Source organism: Hippocampus bargibanti, linkage group LG04 (genome assembly GCF_051943395.1).
Source record: "Hippocampus bargibanti isolate YZ-2025 linkage group LG04, ASM5194339v1, whole genome shotgun sequence".
NCBI classification, from domain to species: domain Eukaryota; kingdom Metazoa; phylum Chordata; class Actinopteri; order Syngnathiformes; family Syngnathidae; genus Hippocampus; species Hippocampus bargibanti.
The window spans coordinates 5,363,777-5,378,029 of record NC_142737.1 but is presented as its reverse complement, the minus strand read 5'-3'; the positions used below and the strand labels follow the sequence as shown (position 1 = coordinate 5,378,029).

At 40.7% G+C, this 14,253-nt stretch overlaps 2 protein-coding genes across 7 annotated transcripts in view; one reads left to right on the top strand and one right to left on the bottom strand.

The window, feature by feature from the left end:
- The window catches only part of kiaa0825 (KIAA0825 ortholog), a 162,347-nt gene that overhangs the window by 134,755 nt on the left and 13,339 nt on the right, over positions 1-14,253 (bottom strand). The window contains exons 1-2 of one of the 3 annotated variants that reach the window (XM_088993698.1): positions 9,479-9,828; positions 4,756-4,892 (exon numbers count right to left, since the gene is read on the bottom strand). In XM_088993698.1, coding sequence (XP_088849824.1) covers positions 4,756-4,886 — 131 coding nt within the window. In that variant the 5' untranslated portion in view covers positions 4,887-4,892; positions 9,479-9,828. Of the gene's footprint in view, positions 1-4,755; positions 4,893-9,478; positions 9,829-14,253 lie in introns of those variants that run through there. The other 2 variants (XM_088993699.1, XM_088993701.1) reach the window with 2 other exon arrangements.
- The window catches only part of slf1 (SMC5/6 complex localization factor 1), a 61,440-nt gene continuing 57,293 nt past the window's right edge, over positions 10,107-14,253 (top strand). For 3 of the 4 annotated variants that reach the window (XM_088993707.1, XM_088993705.1, XM_088993708.1), the window contains exons 1-9: positions 10,131-10,243; positions 10,615-10,731; positions 10,803-10,881; positions 11,042-11,267; positions 11,345-11,498; positions 12,437-12,562; positions 12,651-12,716; positions 13,200-13,346; positions 13,987-14,156. In XM_088993707.1, the coding sequence (XP_088849833.1) occupies positions 10,621-10,731; positions 10,803-10,881; positions 11,042-11,267; positions 11,345-11,498; positions 12,437-12,562; positions 12,651-12,716; positions 13,200-13,346; positions 13,987-14,156 (1,079 nt within the window). In that variant the 5' untranslated portion in view covers positions 10,131-10,243; positions 10,615-10,620. Of the gene's footprint in view, positions 10,244-10,614; positions 10,732-10,802; positions 10,882-11,041; positions 11,268-11,344; positions 11,499-12,436; positions 12,563-12,650; positions 12,717-13,199; positions 13,347-13,986; positions 14,157-14,253 lie in introns of all 4 variants that reach the window. The other variant, XM_088993706.1, reaches the window with a different exon arrangement.

Sequence of the window (14,253 nt, the reverse complement as noted above, 5' to 3'; positions counted from 1 at the left end):
TACATTTTATTGCTAAGCGCCTTTCAAAACTCCCAAGGAAACTTTATGAGTATTGCCAATGGTCGATTAAGACTGAAAACATTTGCAATTCAGTAACTCAGAAAGATTTAAACAATGACACCAATCAAATCTAGAAAAAATATTTTTTTTTTCATGACCAGATACATTCAGGTGTTTGTGGCTGTTTTTTTCCAACGTCCCTTGTTTTATATGCTGAATAATTAACACTAAAACTCTAATAAATAAGTAGTATATGGTGATAATATGATTTCCTAAAATATAAATCCTTTTAATATACCAATGCGTATTCATGTGTGTGTTACTATGTGAATCATGGTACAGGCTCATTTCCCCATCAGACGTCTCATCCCCCAACTGTGGGTCTATAAACTGCCTCCTGCCTGTTTCCTGGGCCATTAACACATCCAGATGTCTTACAATGGCAAGACATAAAATAAGCATTCAATCTGATACACTTTCATTTCAGAGGGCAAAATCGCAAGGGGATAAAATGTTATACGCCAGTCCAAACGTCTGTGCTAGAGATTCAACGCTGCCATTTTAACTAGTACTTCCTCCCTCCCTATGCCACCTTCATAACAGGTCTGATTGTGTGTCTCATGTAAATATGTACTTATTTTTTTAATGTTTCATTTATTTCCAGCCATGTTTCAGTTTGTTAATGGCCATTTTCTCGGACCATGAGCAAATCGCCAGATTGTTTTTGGCAAAAACATTTTGCCATGTGAGGTGTAAATAAAATGAATGGACAGGATATGTTCCTGTCAGATGCGTTCTTCTACAAAAGCTTCACAACAGAAGTTGATCTATGTTCATTGTTCAGGTTCTGGGCTGCACACCAGGGCTTCAAATAGACAGCAGGTTTGAAATGGGCCTCCATCTGTAGTGCCTCTTTTCAGTCACCCACTGAAGTTCATTAAAAGCAAAACATATAAATGAAGTCCAATTCCAGTACGGGTTTTACAACTGAACTCAGTTGACTTTCAAACGGTGGATGTCAAATTTGGGATACAGGGTGATGTTCCATGTTGAAATGAGTCACATAGACTTGAATGATATCCTTTGACTTTGTCATTGTACAAACTACGGTCCGATGAAAGTCATACCTATAATCTATTGTTGCGCCTTCAAGCTTTGGCCACACACACACACACACTTTTTCCTCTCTTTCCTTCTGAAAAACTTCACTTGCACCTTTCGATTACCCCTGCTTACAGACATGTGCTAAAAGTTATCTGGTCAACGCGGATGGCCTGTGTCAAGAAGTCCATACAGCTCTCCACAATGTTGTGACCTTTGGCTTTCTGGCGTGAAAGCTACCTGCAGGCTAATCAACTTGGCAGGATTAACGCTCATCCCACAACTTCCCCTGGCAGCAGCTTAGACGCTGGCACATAAAGGGAATGTGAGAAAGAGGAAGGTGGAATTGGCGGAGGAGGGGTAGGGTTGGGTTTAAAGAAGCTGCAGTAAATAAAACCATTCAAGTCTACCGCAAAGGGTGACAATAACACGTGATGGCAAAGAAGTAGAAGCTGATTGTAACAAGAGAGCCCGTGAGCAAAAGGAAAATTGATTCTTTTGGCCTCTTGACGAACACATCTGTCGCCTCCCTTGCACTCACGTTGCCTAAGAGCACCCTAATTGTTTTTCGCATCGGCCTAGCTCGACAGTCACCCTCCCCCTGCCATCGTCCTTTAACCCCCCCCCCCCTCCACCCCCTTCTCCGCGACCTTCAGCATCACCACCCTAGAAAGAAGGAGGTCTTTTATTAGATATGATGGCACATTTCACAGCTCCCTGACTTACAGAAACCCAATCCCACGATTAGTCAGCGCTTTGACATTATCTTAAGTTCCTTGTCAGAATTAATTTAGTGTGGGTGGGCTGCTGTGGGGGCTGTCTGTTGCGCTCCGCTCCCCACTGCTTGCCTACAAGAGGTGGGAGGGGGTTGAATGGAGTTAGGAGGGGCTGTAGGAAGATCTTTTTCAAATAAACCCCGATTCTGGTCACAGCCAAAAGGACTAAATATCACCTTCATCAAAGGGCCCCATTCTGTAATGGAAATCAGAGCGACTGAGGTTGAATGAACACAATGGAAACGGATCCAAGCCTTCATGGCCCGGACCCACTTAGTGCCCTCACCTCTCGGCCTTCACTTCCACCAGAGAACCGATAAGGCTAATCTTGGTCTGTGAACACCCAGCGAAACTAAAATCTTCCATCTTACGCACAATTACGAAAAGAATGATTATCACAAGCACCTGATACTTCCCAACACAGACTTGTAATTTGAGAGTGGCAGTCGACCAGACAAGGTCACCTGTCTTGGCCGGTTCTCCAGGCCAGTGCTAAAACTTGATTGGTGGTCCGTCCCTTGTCGGTCATGCATAACCACAAGCCACCCAAGACCAGCGTGCGCCACAGCTCCATCTGATGAAAACTAATGGATAACAGCATTTCAATTTGAGGGAACCGTTTCTGTTGTCAGCCTATCTTAATCTCTTTCAATTAGGGAACAGCTCTGGGGCAGATTTTGGATATTTGAGATCTCAGAGTGAGACCTTCACTCGTAATCAGGTTGGAGGCCTTCGCATCTGCAAGCATGCACGTTTCCGCTTTCTTTCAGATATCATTTCCTCTCCTACATTTCCGTAATTCATCCCAAGTACTGATAAGTCAATTAGGCGGCAATAGAGGTGAGTGCATGTGGCTGCAGGAGCTAGAGGCCACCCTAGTTGAAGCCCAAAAAAAACAAGTTTGCCAGGTTTTGATGTGAAAAGGTCCAGCCTGAAACAGGCAAGCCATACACGACATCGCTACAACACGACAGAGACGCTGACCAGTGGACCCCCATAGTGAGCGAAGGATTGCCTTATTTTTAGCCCCATTCTCCATTATCTACACGCTTTGTTCTCATAATGGTTCCCCCTCTCCCATCTGCAGGAACACAAAATAACCCTTTAATGCTTAGAAAGCAGAAAAATGGCCCGGCCTTCAGTAATAAGCCTTGAATTACCTACCCAAGGGTTTTCGTTTCAAGATGTGGAATCTTCAATTATGATGTTCCCATTTAGAAGGAGGAAGGAAAGAAAGAGGGAGGGAGGGTGAGAAAAAGGGAGACTGAGAGAGTCCCAGACATTAACGCTGCCAGAGTGAGCCTTTGTTCACTTGCTACATTTAGCCTGTCCTTCATCATCTGCCCTCACACCCACAACGCCTCAAACGATAAAAGACCTGAAATATAGATTTCTCTTTTTCTTCTGCATGTGTTGCTTTTTTATCCAATCATTTGTCCAATCAGTGATAGACATTTCTATCTTTTCACTCTGCAACATTCACTTCAAGCTTAATTGTTTAAAGTTTCAAAGTTTGAGATCGAAAAGTTCAAAGGTCATTTTTTTCATCCCAATAGATTTAATAAGAGTTAAACGTCAATCTTTTTGTCCAATAACAGGGTGCTACTCGTATGTTTTGAAGAATTAATTCTGCTTATATATTTTGTCTAGTAAAGTCTCTACCATGGTATTTTGATTTTGTCAATAATATTTCATGAAGACAATACAATAATAATAATAATAATAATAAATTTAATTTATAAGCACCTTTCAAAATTCTCAAGGTCACTTTACAGTCACTGGATACATTTTTCTGTGGGTGAGCAGCGGCGGCCACATGCGCCAGCGTTCACTCAACCTGGAAGTGCCTCAAATAGATAGAAAGCTAGCCAGCCAGCTAATAGATCTTCTTCTTCTTGTCCTTTCGGCTTTTCCCTTCAGGGGTTACATACAACATACAACAAATCAGTGTCCTCCATAGATAGTAAATAGATACCTTATAACTAGCTAGCTAGCTAGTCAGATGTGCTACATATATCTAATAGATACTGTGATGTCACGAGAGGCTGTGTCCTGGAGGGCAAATACATCCCCCTAAGATGGCTCCACCCAGAGAGAGTCTTGGCCCCACGTGGTGGAAAGCAGCAATTAAACCCACACACCTGCGGCTGATCAGGACTTGATTGGAAAGCAGGGCTCTTAAGGCAGAGAACCTCTGAGTGTGCAGCTTGGGGAAAGACAAGCTCGATTGCTGTGCTCAAGTTGATTGGATATGCCTTTATTAGTCTCACAGTGGAGAAATTTACATTTCACAGCATTGCTGCGTGGAACTCATTGCCAGTTGGGACCACATGACTGGACACTGGATTTGAACCTAGCTAAGGTGGCTAGGCTACATGACGAGGACGTCAAGAGGGGTGAGGCCTAGAGACTCTTGTAAAGAACTCCATCTTCAGTTTTACCTCAGAAGAGACTTTATTTGGATTTAAGTAGCAGAAGAGACTTTATTTGGATTTAAGTATCAGAAGAGATGTTATTTTGACAAGTATTGGAAGAGACACTATTCAAACCTTTGTTGCTTGTGAATTCCCCCTGGAACCCTTGATTAAAACCTTTTGTTTGTATCCAAACCTGTCGTCCATTGCACTGCTTGTCCCTTCCCGCTGAGAGCTAGCCTCTCATGATATCACAATACCTAGCAACATACCTAGACAGCTAGCCAGACAGTTACTGGATAGCTAGCTAGATAGCCAGCCAAACATTCATTGGGGGTGCGCCTTATACTCCGCTGCGCCTTATACAACGGAAAATACGGTAATCACAATTTATCATTAAATTAGATTAAAGCCGCGGCAAGTCATCATCTGATGTTCAGATTTGTTGACATTGTGTAACTAACCTGTTAGCATTGAGTTTGAGTTTCTCTTCGGTGTCTTTGACGAGTTGCTCAAAGTCGAGCTCGCTGGAGTATGTGGGGACCACCAGCTCGACAAAGGCTTGGTCATCAGGAAAATCTTCTGGCCACTCCATGCTGCTCTAGCGAGAGAGAAGATAATTCATCAAGAAGACATGCTTCAGTTTACGGCAGAAAATGTCATCAACGACAGGTGCGAGGGCGGGTGTCTGGATTAAATCAACGATGCAGATTGACGAGCTTTGGAGTGCGGTATCATTGTGCCCGCCTGTCAACAAACACGCACTCCAGTCGTTGGCAATCATGTGACACGTCCGCCGATAATTGTTTTGTTAGGGCTTGCAAAATCAATTGCACCTGAAACAAATAGAAGGTAATCACTAACAAAGACAGTCTGCCGCCTCCGCCGTGACAAGGTCATTTGCCCCCCTGATGACCCCTGATTAGCATGCATACATTCCCTCTAACCAATTCCACCTACTGACACTACAGCGAGTTAAAGCAGAGGAAAAACACAGCGCCCAAAATAATGAGACGCTCTTCAGTTGAACCTATAAACAAACAAGTCATCTCCTTATGGCTGTGCCAGAGCTGAGGGGCCGAGAGCCCCCTCATCCCCGCGGTGCTTAACATTCCCGCTAAAAAGCCAACCCCCCCCCCCCCCCACCTGTGTAGCATCACCGGTTCTCGCATCGTTGTCATTAAGCAGAGTCAAGTGGAAGGTAATGGAGAGTGTCTGTGTCAATTTGGCTTTCTCACACTTCGCCTGCCGCTCGGTTCGTCGTCATGTGCTCTGATTTTAATAATCCCTGTCAAACGGCAAACAGCCCGCCGTACTGGGGGCCGCTTCCTCGCTGCTGAAGACACTCGATGCCACTCTCCCTGACAAGGTAGACAGGAAGCTCAACATTCATTTAGCTTGCACAAAGGGAGGCCTGTCCAAGTGGACAAATATTATTTCCCCCCCACACTGACAGCACCACCAGTTAAGCTTGTCTTTTATTATTTTGCCTTCTCTTCTTCCCTCTGGCATCATCACACGCCGTATCAACCACCGCCTGAGAGGATGCCTGCAAGCAGCTACTCCTTAAGAAATATACTGTTCATACTATGGATAAAAAAAACACTTTATCAACATCGCATTGATAATACTAGTGGGCCTCAATCGGCAGTACATATGCACCTAAAAGCTAGCAACCACTAATTTGACGACAATGAGGTTAAAATCTTAACGAAAGAAAATAGATGGTTTGAAAGGGGAGTAAAAGAAGCTATTTTCATAAAACAGCAAAATCCTTCACTAAATCGCCATGGTGGGGTGAGGTTCAATTTGGATCGTTCGTACAACGATCCAAACGATCGACTTCTTAGGCAGCATAGGCTTAGTTATGCTGATGGGGTGATACCAGAGCAAATGGGGCAATCAGGCCAGTCGTAGACCTCATACTCAGGCAGGACAATAGAAGTAATCAGTGTAGTTGTATTAAGTTTATCCTGTCTACTTGATTTACCTGTCCACTTGATATATAATTTAAACACCGACAACACACTGTCTGTAAAATAAGAATCTGTTTTAAATTATTAGTAATCAGTGTAGCCGCAGGGAGTAGTCCTCTGCTCCCCCCAACCTGAGAGCAGGGACCAATAGCAGATTCTGGCACCCCAACATCTGGACAGTCGGGATATATATATAGGGTTGAAAAAAAATAAAAATAAAGACTAGTTCGCTGACGAAGCCTGTTAGATAAGAAGCGAAACGTCCGACACCTTCAAAGAAGTACAGATGAAGGTTGAAGAAACCTTTTCATCGATGGACCACTCCTGTACGACTGAGATCTTACACAGACACTATGGATGAGGAAACTCAATCTTTTCTTGATAGAGCCTATGTCTATGACCACCACACATTAGGACCACAGTTTTTTGTCACAGATGACACACACTGTCATGCTTAAAAATTATTCTGTTAATTTATGGAGGAGCAACAGGGTGAGATTTCTTAACAAGGGGCAAAGCCAAGTAGTGTCCAGGGGTATCCAAGCCAAAGAAGACACAGAAGAAAATTTCGGTCGAGCAGAAGAAGGAGATCATCGAAAAACACAAACGAGGTGTGCGTTTGTTTGACTTAGCGCCCCAGTACCAGTATGCACCATTGCCACGTCTGGCTAAGGGTGTTTCTGTGTTATCTAAGCAACGGTCTCGGGCAATAGAATAGTTTGAAAAACTTCTGGTGATTTGGATTAACGAAAAGCAAACTAGTAGGGGACAGTGTGTGAAGGTATTATCACCAAAAAAACCACGGCAACTTCACTCGGATATTATCAAGGTAAATAAAATGACTTCAGTTTATTTATTTAATTACAATACAATAGCACATTTATTATACGTAAAATTACACATGTATTCTATGGAAAATTATGTTTTATGGGGACCTGGAAACGAATTGTTCTCATTTTTAATGGTTTCTATGGGAAATTAATGTTTGGAAGACACACTTTCTGGGAATCAATTAAGTTCATAAACTAAGGTATCAATGTACTTTCATTTTGAAATGCAGAAGAACTAGTCAGCATCTTAATAATATCACTACAGCAGTGGTGGGCCGTCGGGGCCTGCAAGGGCTTCTCTGCTGGCCTATAAATATCTGAATCACAGACTAATGTGAATTATATTTTGTCCATTAATTTTTGTTTAATAATTCCAAATTGTCTTTCAGCTTCCTTTAATTGCTTTTCCATTGTTGTGCTGCTTCCGGATGTGTTTCGTATTTAAGCATTTAACCAATCACATTTCAGCCATCATTTGTTTACCAGGGCCAGAAATCTACCTGGACGCCTTCACAATCGGTTCTGCGGGCCTCGTCGCATCAAATGTGGTGTAGATGACTGTTGCTTTAACCAATCAGAGTTTTAGATGGCAACCCAAGGTCACTGGAAACGTCAGAGTTTTCACAAACTATGATTGGCTAGTCACTAGCTAGTCATAGTATCACTAGTGATCAGAGCATAAGGGCCAAGGCTAGCACACTGTATCTGTAGCGAGCTGCATAAGCAAATATACTGTGTCGATTTAATAGTGGTTTTGTCAACCCACAATTGCTGAAGTAGGATATTTGGTTGCAGATACATTGTTAAAGCTATTTTCAAGATGGACTTTTCAAGAATAGACGGACATCATTAGGGTTGGACAGCTCCGAAGCGAGCAAAAATAGCAAATAATATTGCCATTTTTTAGGTTCTCACGACTCCACATGTTCATAGTAAAAATTAGAACCGTTTAATGACAGTATTTAATTATTTTCAAGTCACAAGTTATTTCCTGGCTGACGGCATCCTTTAATGGATGTGTAGTAAATCACACCACACTTGCAGCTGTGGATTGAGTCAGACGTAGGACTACTGAAGGCCTAAGAGTGACACGCACGGCCCGCCACTACACTACGGTATGCATGTGTACAAAATGAAGTGGCCTGGAAATGAAGACTGCACAAAAGGTCTTATTAGCACAGCACTTCAAAACATGGAGTTGTCTATCTTGGTGTCATTAGCTCTTTACAAAGCAGATGTTGAAGGGACCCCGGTGTGCTTCCCAGTACTTCTACTACGACTGATGGAGCAGACACTTGCCTGCTTGACACATCAATTCAACAGCTATTAGATAATGATTGTGCATGTCTCGTCAACACACACACACACACGATCACACTTTACAGTGCCACAACCAAGCTAATGCAAAGGCTCATTTGAATGAGTCTGTACTAAAATATTTAGCAGCACATTCCCCAGGCAGCCACTTGAAAGCCACTTAGACCACGTCGAGCCAATGTCAATGTTGTTTTAAAAGGTGTATCTAGCACAACAATAAGGAAAAAACACGAATTAAACAGGTGTGCATTTGGAAACAATACCACCAAATTGGTTTAATATTGTGCTTGTCCATAGGGGTGTATGGTTTCACAGTCACCCAGGCAGGACATCCACAAATCATTTCTATTCATTTGACAGCACCAAATGGGAGTGAAATTTGTCACTGCACCAAATTGCCACTGAGGTAACTTGAGGATAACACTGTGTGAAACTGTTAAAGAAAGATCATCATCAATCAACTGTATTAAGCAACACTTCAGCAGAAACTATTTGAAAACACAGCAGTGTATTTCATGGTACGGGGTTTATTGTGTTATATCGGCATGAGTCAATTACTATGCACTCATCGTTGACAGGGCAGGAAAACATTTAAGCATGAGATTGAAAAAATATAAAATAAAATAAAAATGTAAAAAAGAAGATCTGTGAATGGTGCCAAGCCACAAGTATTCGGGAGTCATGTTTATAATGCAAGTCAACAAAAAAACATCCTCTCAGATTATGATCTGATCCATCAATTACCCACCCTTGTTTTCAACCAACAGTAAAAAAAGGACCTTGAGCATATTTTGATTACTTCATGTAAATATAATATGACTAATGATCTGTCAGAAGTAAAATCAAAAATCCATCCAATAATGTGAACATAACAATTGGTGTCAGTATTTCTCAATAGTTCCGGCTAATATTCTTTTAATTCTATTTGGCACATCATATATCTGTTTCATACATTTTGCCTGATAGGTAGCAACACACCGGAGACTTAGTGACCTTGTTTTGAAAAGTTGGAACGCTTCTGGGAATATTTAGAAGCACCGCTAACTAATTAGGTTAATTCTTACCTTCCATACGAGAACCTCCTTTTAGGATCTCCTCTACGTGAAATCCGAAAACGAGCTGCGACACGCAAACTTCATTTACAATCAATTCAGCACAATCAGATTTGTGAAATTGTGAAAACCAGTCAATAATCGAATTCTACCCGAAAACACATAAATCTGACGCCGTTACGAGATTGTGCGTTAAATAATCCCTATCAACATTTCCGTTTCAACCACGGCCGCTAATCGTATGATGAAAAAAAATATCATGAAATGTTTCCTTTAAAACACACTACAAATGTATCAGGGGATAAATGATCCTTGTTAATCAATTAATATTGTGTTCTGTCTCCTCGTAGTTCTTGCAGACATCTTCGGCGTCCATGACAACAACCCGGAAATACTTAGCAGAAAACTTCCGTTTTACGGAGCGGCTCACTTTGAAATTTAAAGGTGAAAATCGGCTGCAAAACGACAATTACAGGGGAATATTGAGCTTTGAAAACGAATGGATGATATTTATTGTATTTTTGTAGGGATTATTATATATTTGTGATAAAATTACACTAACAATGTTTGTGAAAAACAACGATACCAGAATTACGTTTTGAAACACTCCCCTACGAATCTATGGGCAGTGATTCGAGCCGGACACACCAATGACACCAGAGGAGGCAAACTCGATTAGGGTTCAACGCAGCTTTCTTGTTTTTCAGCCGCATAAGTCATGTGTTTCCTTTCCCAAACTTTAATTTTACTCGGTAAGGGACAGCAGGATACGCAAAGGTGACTGTTTCAATGTCAGCGTTAATGCCGCTCGGGTGTGAACGTGTATGAAGAAACCGAGAAGTCGGCGGGAACTGGAAGTTAACAGTTACTCATGACCGCGAATTAATATTGCGTTTATGAGTATTAAAACAAGAATTGTGCAGTTACTGTGTTTTCCATCTATTCAAAACACGTTTACTTGCGTTTTAAGTCAGCCAAGTTAAAGTTTGATAATTTCACAAAATAAAATGTACGTATGTATCAGTCAAATGAGCTACCCCCCAAAAAATCGTATCTTGTTGAGCAGGAGTAAGGGTGTCATGACGTCAAATGTGGATAGGAACGCTGTTGTTAGATTTATCGAGGAAAAAGCTTTGTTCTTTTCACAGTTGGTGATGGAGAAGTGCACTCCTGTGTTCCAAATTTCTGGGATCAAAAATTGTGACGAGAAGAGAGCATTGCTACGGGGAATTCATCAATTGGGTGGGAAATATGTTGGAGGTTCTGTAAGTAGCTATAAACATTTACAAGTCTTTGCAAATCAAGCTGAAGATTAATATTTGTTTTTTTCTTCCAGGTTTACCAAAATGCTTGTACCCATTTAATAATCCCTCAAGTTTTGGCCAGTGAGAAATTTTTGGCTTGTTGTGCTGCAGGTTGGTAATAATGATGCAGTAGTGAGTTATACATTCCATGAGTGTTTATCACTAGGAAAAATCAACAAAAGCTACAAAGTTAATATTTTTGGCTATGAAACAAAGTCCATGTTTCATCCAGTTCTTTGAATTGGCTCAGTTTCTCTATCTCTCTTGCCAGGAAAGTGGGTTGTCACTCCAAACTATGTTCTGGACAGTGTTAAGAGTAGTTCCTGGCTCCCAGAGGGCTCCTATGAGGTGGCCATTCCCACAGAAACCATGTCTGCCTTCTATCCCGTTAGAAAATGGAGGGAGAAGGTGACGAGTGGAGCAATAACAGGGGCCTTCCAAGAATGGAAGGTTCTTCTCATGGTCCAAGATTCATCCCGTTTAGTCATGTTCAAACGGTTGGTTGGGTGGTATGCAAATACCATTTATAAACATTGGAATTCATGAATCTAACACTTTTGAATGAATTTACCAGGCTGCTGGAAGCTGGTAACGCCACAGTATACAGTGATCCGTCTCCCTTTCACGCCTCCATCACTCACGTCATAGCAAAGCCCTTCACGCCAGAAGCAACTTGCCACGATGCTCCTTGTTTCCCGGTTAGCCACATTGTCCAGTACCTTTTTGGGGTAAGTCACATTCAAAAAAAAAGTTACATTTCATAATCTGTCGCCACTACCCTAATTTTATGTTTTTTATTGAAATATATTTTTGTTTCAGTTTTGCTCTTTTTTTATAACTGATTCATACAACAATGATGCAGAAAAGTAGTTAAGATTCAATTACTTTGTTTAATGTGTTGTGTTGTATTATTTTGTTATTTTGACTTTAAAATGGCGCCATGAGAACTAGTTGCCATCCATTTGTAGCTTGTTCTTATTGTAGCATCTTCACAGTGTATGCCTTAGTGTGGTAAAGCAATTTTTAAAAGCTTTTCAGTGTCTCTTTTTAATAATAATAATAATAGTAATAATAATAATACATTTCATTTATAAGCACCTTTGAAAACTCAAGGACATTTTACGGTGACATGATAATTTTTGTATTGTAGGTAGTTCTAACTGTCGCATAATCAGGCTGTATGCCTTGTTGTGGTAGAGCAACATTTCATCAAGCTTTTCCGTGTCTCTTTTTTAATAATAGTAATAATAATAATAATAATAATAATAATACATTTCATTTATAAGCGCCTTTCAAAACTCTCAAGGACACATTATAGTCACTGGATACATTTTATGTGTTTTACTGCAGGATAAGTTTTATGTGTTTTAATGTTGATGAATGGTTGAAGATAAAATTTGAATCATAATCTAAAATAACAACATGAAAAATGTGGGATGTAATAAATCTCATTTCTGTGATGGTGCAAATTTAGGTGTAAATCCCAAGTAAGAGTAGTTGCTCCTGGCAATGGTAAACATCTGCCTGGGTTATTTTATTTAATCGTGCATTTATTTATTTTGAACGGATCTACTTGGAATTTTCCTATATCATATACATTTGATCAAAATAATGAGTGATTCTATTCTATTTTGTTATTTATTTGTTTATTTTTTTACTTTGTTAGAGCGATTCTCATCACATGAAGATCAACATAACGGGTGACAATGATGATGCAACTGAGCCCAGTATGGTGAATGTTGACTTTTATAAACTGGAGGCAGACCTCAGGGAGCACGGCATCAAACAGGAGGTACGCACACTCAACAGGTGCACAGGTTTTATTGCAAATGGCCTTTCACCAAGTGCATTTCATTAATTTTATTTTATGTATTCTTTAGAGCCACCCAAGACTACTCTTCCTTGAATTTCTTGATAACCACGACCCCCATCAGCGTCTGTCACAGGTAGACATTCACACTTGGTGTCTTTGGACCTCGATGGTATAGTACAGCTCCAAAATTACCATGCGCTTTATTGAGAAGATCAGGTCATTCAATTTCATTCATGTCATACATTTCAATGAAAGGTGATGTGGTGAGCAAAAAGTGCGGTGTCCTCAGGTCACCAGTTTTAACTACCGTTGTCAGCTAATCTTGGTGTTTTGATTGGCATATCTATTAACGACTCTGTTCTGTCTGAATTTGTCCCAGGCAGATCACGCTCATGTTGCTATTATTAATGCTTGCGTAGTTCCATTCCCTCCCCTTCATAGTCCGTATGCTATTTAGCAAGAACTGACAGTTGCGGTGGTTAAGATTTGCGATCACATCCAATTCCCATTAAACTTCCGCCCTCAACGTTCCCACTTTTGTCACTGTTCAAATAATTTTTCATATTATTCTTCTGCATGTGACTTTCATTTTATTGCCATTCTTATATTCTTTCAGGCAACTGAAACAGACTTCAGCAACATTAGCACCATGATTGACTGCGGCCTCTTCACTGAAGCGTTGGAAACAATTCGAAGTGAAATTTTCCCAGGGATTCTGCCACCAGCATCATACCTGGCATCTCTAATTGATTACGCGCAGCAGGTAGGACAAGAAGTGCCAAACTGTGTATCTTCTCAGCTGTTGCATTTGCCTCAGGGGAGAAAATGCTGCACAACCTGTTCCAGAACTTCTTAAGTGTTCATTGACGGTGCATGGTTCTATAACATAACATTGCTATTTTAAACCTTTTTTTGTGTTTTTGTTTTCATTAATGTCCGAGTATGACGTGATGTCAACATGTATACAGTATTTTTGTATTACTATGTTCATTTAATGTTTATAACCGTGTCTTTGAAGAACTTTATTTTAGAGTAAACATACAATTTGTTTAAAAAGATAAATTGTTACATCCTCAAATCTTCCCATGGTTTATTGACCCCAAAGATCCTGGTCGTATCATGTCTATTGACTGCTGTCTTGTAATAGCTTGGCTTTACGAATGGTGTCATTTACATGTACACACCATATTTTCCGGTGTATGAGGCACACCCAAAAGCGTTGATTTCCTTCAAAAGATGACACTGCGCCTTATACGCAGGTGTGCCCAATATGTGAAGTAACAGAGACTTTACTGTAATTTGGGTATCTCCTTGTGCGGATTTGTATTCATTGGAAATAATAAAAATGGACAAAAATATTGACATTCATTTTTATTTTTCTATTTTTTTACCTTCAATTTCAGGGCAGTGCCACAACTATCTTCCTAAGTAGCTTCCAACAAATTATGCACAGGGTGCTCATTACCAACCCCCCTTGGCTGTCTCCTACCAACGTGAAGAAGTATTACAGTTGCGTGTTGCAGTGCCCTCGGTGCAAGACGGGCCCGTGGCCTTTTCTCGAGACAGCCATTAGGTACACTTTTGTTGTTTTATAACTAATATTTTATCACCAAATCTTATACCCATCATGTGAAAGCCGTGCAAGCAGCCATTTCAGCAAGACTGTTTTT